Source organism: Diorhabda carinulata, chromosome 8, assembly GCF_026250575.1.
Source record: "Diorhabda carinulata isolate Delta chromosome 8, icDioCari1.1, whole genome shotgun sequence".
Classification (NCBI taxonomy): Eukaryota; Metazoa; Arthropoda; class Insecta; order Coleoptera; family Chrysomelidae; genus Diorhabda; species Diorhabda carinulata.
This window is the reverse complement of record NC_079467.1, coordinates 583,799-587,601: the sequence shown is the minus strand read 5'-3', so window position 1 is coordinate 587,601 and position 3,803 is coordinate 583,799. Positions and strand designations below refer to the sequence as shown.

Sequence of the window (3,803 nt, the reverse complement as noted above, 5' to 3'; positions counted from 1 at the left end):
CGTCATATGTCAAAGTCACGTGACAAACGGAAGCGGATCTGTTTGGCTTGAAAGTCAAACGGCAACTATGAATTGTCTTAGACATTTATGTCTTTATGTCTTATTTATATTTATATCTTAGAATTTATTATGTGTTCTACAATTCTTTATTTATAATTGTTCACAAATATATTCGAAAATCAAGATAATTAATAATATCGACCGGTGGTTTTGCAAAGTGTGGTTCGGCACAAATATCTACGTGGTGCAAGGTGCAATAATATTTTCATTGCGAAGAATTTGCTGAGAACAAAATTACATCTATTATTAAACTCAGAATGACATCGAAAAGGAAGACATGATCATTTTCAATCTTTCTCAATCATTAACATTACCAAGAGTGGACAGAGAAATGGTCTTATTGATGAGAACTTGCAATCATGACATTAAAAACAACAACTGACTTACTCAAACTTAAATTTAGTTTTATTCAGTGTAATAAAGTTAACTAAACAAACAGAGTTTTGTCTTCCATTGTTCATATATTGACTATTTGGCTTAAAAGTTTGCCGACCACTGATATAGACTATCAATATTGGTTTCATTTTTTCGCACAAACAACCATAACATCATATTTCACTCTTGGAAATCGATTATCATCATTATTATTAATTATAACTTTCTCCTTGATATGCTGGAAAAAACATTTCTTGTATTCTTCTTGCTCTTCAGGAGGGATAGACGCGTACGATCCATTTACTGCAATGTAGTTTTCTACAAAATAATACAACTAAATTGGAATTTCTGGAACCTTTGATGATATTCATACTGAACACACCAATACAACAGACACTGAAGGTGAACAGTGTGTTCAGTACAAAATAATACAGTTATACAGATTGATAGAAGATCCCGTTATAACAACTCACCTTTCCACGCTTCTTCATACGGAAACTCATAAACGAAGTCTTCCACTCTCATTTCAATATCCTTAAATCCCGCGTTAACTAGATCTTTTTTGCAGCCATTCTGTTTGTTTTTCTGTAGAAAGTACGGTGACAGCATAGATTCTTGTTCATATTTTTTCCATTTCGGATGTTTTGATAAATTACAGTAAACTACATCTAGAGGTGTAGGTTGAAGAAATATGTGGAAAGTTTGACCTCCCGGTTTTAACATTTTATGAATGTTGTCGAATGCTTTACTGTGAATAAAAACAAAATTATTTCATGACATTTATTCAAATATAATCATCAACTACTTATTCCAGAGAGAATCTTATTGAAAATGAATATTTATTTGATTCAAGAAAATCATGAAAGATTGAAATATTTTTATGTAAATCTGCAGCTCTGTCGAAGAAATTGAAAATAGAACTTGAAATATGAAACTACACTACTGTTTGTTGTTGTTTGTCTCAAATACGATGATATAAGACTAAATTGAGTCGAGGAATGGATTTCACGTAAATATATGGTAATAAAGTAAAAGTTTCACCGTGGGAAAATTTTATGAATGTTGTTATATGCTTCACTAAGATAAATTAAATCAAATTATTCATACCATTTGCTCATTTAATTTATTTTTCAAAATATTGTCAACTACTGACATTTATTCAATGTAATAAACGATACTAAATATTTATACTTTTAACTATCGGGGGAAAATATGTTTTCACAAGGATTAACATCTAGTAACTTCCGTAGTATATACAACATTTTATTCCTCGCGAATCCATTATGGTTTAACAAAGTGAACTGCAGTTCCAAGGGATTCTGAACAAGATTTTTTTAGCATTCGTAATTAACAATGTTTGCAATTACCAAGTAATTGCTTATGCATGACGCTTGTTTATTTGTTGCTGCTTTCTTCAAATTTACACAGCACGTCTGTAAAAATCGAAAATGATATAAAATACTTGTTATAATCCGGCGAATCTCAAAAGAAATGTATATAAAAATATCCAAATCCAAATCCAAATACGAGGGTTGCTACTTAAGCATTGTGACTGCATTATTTGACAATCGCTCAAAAACAAGCTCGTATCGATTGGTGGAAAGAAATATTGAAAAGATTCAATCGCGGTGCTCCAAAATAGAACTTCGAAGCAAGTGTTCGCTAAATAATACGAATTATTCTTCACTACAACAATGCGAACTCCCACACATTAAAAAAACGGTTTTCAACACTCAAAACAACGAATCAATTGATCATCCGTTTTACAGTCCTTGTCTGTTACCTCAATGATTTCCAATTATAAGTATTTGTTTCTCTTTGTCTATCTCAAAACTTGAGTAATATTTATTAATTTAATCTATACGCAAACTTATTTTTGTCTTAAAATTAGTTGTTGAATTCAAGGCAAAGTTTATGATTTCAAATAATATTCCACGATATTTGGTAACGAAAATATTGTCAATGTCTCACAAAATGTTTAGTTTATTACATATTACGAATGTTATCAATAGATTACTGCAATTGAAGTAGCATATTACCGAATTAATTTCTTATTATAGGTTATTTTAGCTATGGGATAATTTGTAAAGTGTGAAAAACCAAATCTGATTCCCAGTTAATGTAGTATCACGGTGTATTAAGTTGGAATTTCTGGAACCATTCGCGATATTCATTCTAAACACACTGTTAACACCAATACTCATAATTACACTGTCTGACGCGCGTTTCGATAAGTTATCATCTTCAGAGACTGAAGGTAAACTGACAGTTGTCAGATAAACTGACAGATAGCTTGGTTATAGAAACGCGCGTCAGACAGTGTAATTGTGAGTGTTGGTGTAGACAGTGTAATCAGTATCACAATGTAATAGCGCTGCGATGACAGTTGCGAGCATGCGCGGTAGTTACTCTGATGTACGCCATTTTCAGATCGTTGTTGCCGACGTGTTCTTCGTAGTGGTACTTTGTGATGTTGGCTTTAAATAATAATTAATTGAAAATACCATTTCTTATTAAATCAGTTTAGGCAAAAATTCATTGTCAATATTTCTATAGAAGATAAATTGTTCCTGTCGATTTTTGTAGGAGTTAATTATGTTGAAAAATTAGTTAATCACACTATTAGTGTGCGCAATTTGTCCAAAGGGTCCAAATTATATCTGTGGGGATATGATTCAACAATAACTTATGCAGAAGTCAAATATTTTCAAAACCACGAACTAACCAAGCAAATTCACTTGAATTTACAGGTCGATAACAAATTAATTTTTTCAAAAACTGGTTTGGAACTAAATTTTAATTTCTGGAACCGTTGGCGATAATCATACTGAATACACTGTTTACACCATCACTACACCAAAAATCACGATTACACCGTCTGAGGCGCGTTTCGATAACTAAGTTATCGTCTTAAGAGACTTGGTTATCGAAAGGCTCATCAGACACTGTAATTGTAAGTGTTGGTGAAGTGGTGATGTAAATAATGTATTCAGTATAGAAATTTGGAAGTTGGAATGAATAAAGAATAAATCCGAAGTGACTACTGTGCCATAATACGTGCACAAAGGATAATTAAAAATGTTTGTTTAAAAACGTATCAAGCCGATTGACTGTGATGCAAATTAAATAATCAAATAAACCAATAGTTAATATAAATCGTAAGAAAAATATTTTCGAAACAGAAAGTAAGCTGTTGTATGTTATATATATATATATATATATATATATATATATATAAATAAAAACAGTATAGATTGTTGTCAAATGTCAAATGCCTCGAGTAAATTCGTACATGGATAGTTGACTTAACCGTCCTCACGCAGATGTAAATTACTACGTAACAAAGATTCTCTATGGAAACGGATACT

The 3,803-nt window shown here is 31.4% G+C and overlaps 1 protein-coding gene across 1 annotated transcript; it reads right to left on the bottom strand.

Annotated features, from left to right (window-relative positions):
- Positions 1 to 449: 449 nt before the first annotated feature.
- Positions 450 to 1,179, bottom strand: LOC130897005 (uncharacterized). Its single transcript, XM_057805476.1, has 2 exons — positions 909 to 1,179; positions 450 to 753 (listed from the first exon to the last, which is right to left on the bottom strand). Exons 1-2 carry the CDS (start codon positions 1,156 to 1,158, stop codon positions 581 to 583), a joined length of 423 nt encoding a protein of 140 aa, XP_057661459.1. The 5' UTR covers positions 1,159 to 1,179; the 3' UTR covers positions 450 to 580.
- Positions 1,180 to 3,803: the final 2,624 nt, after the last annotated feature.

Excerpts from the sequence above, each read along its gene's own strand:
- LOC130897005 (XM_057805476.1), bottom strand. The coding sequence starts at position 1,158 with ATGTTAAAACCGGGAGGTCAAACTTTCCACATATTTCTTCAACCTACA. Across the intron at positions 754-908 it reads GTATGAAGAAGCGTGGAAAG|AAAACTACATTGCAGTAAAT; the intron begins GTGAGTTGTTAT and ends ATTATTTTGTAG.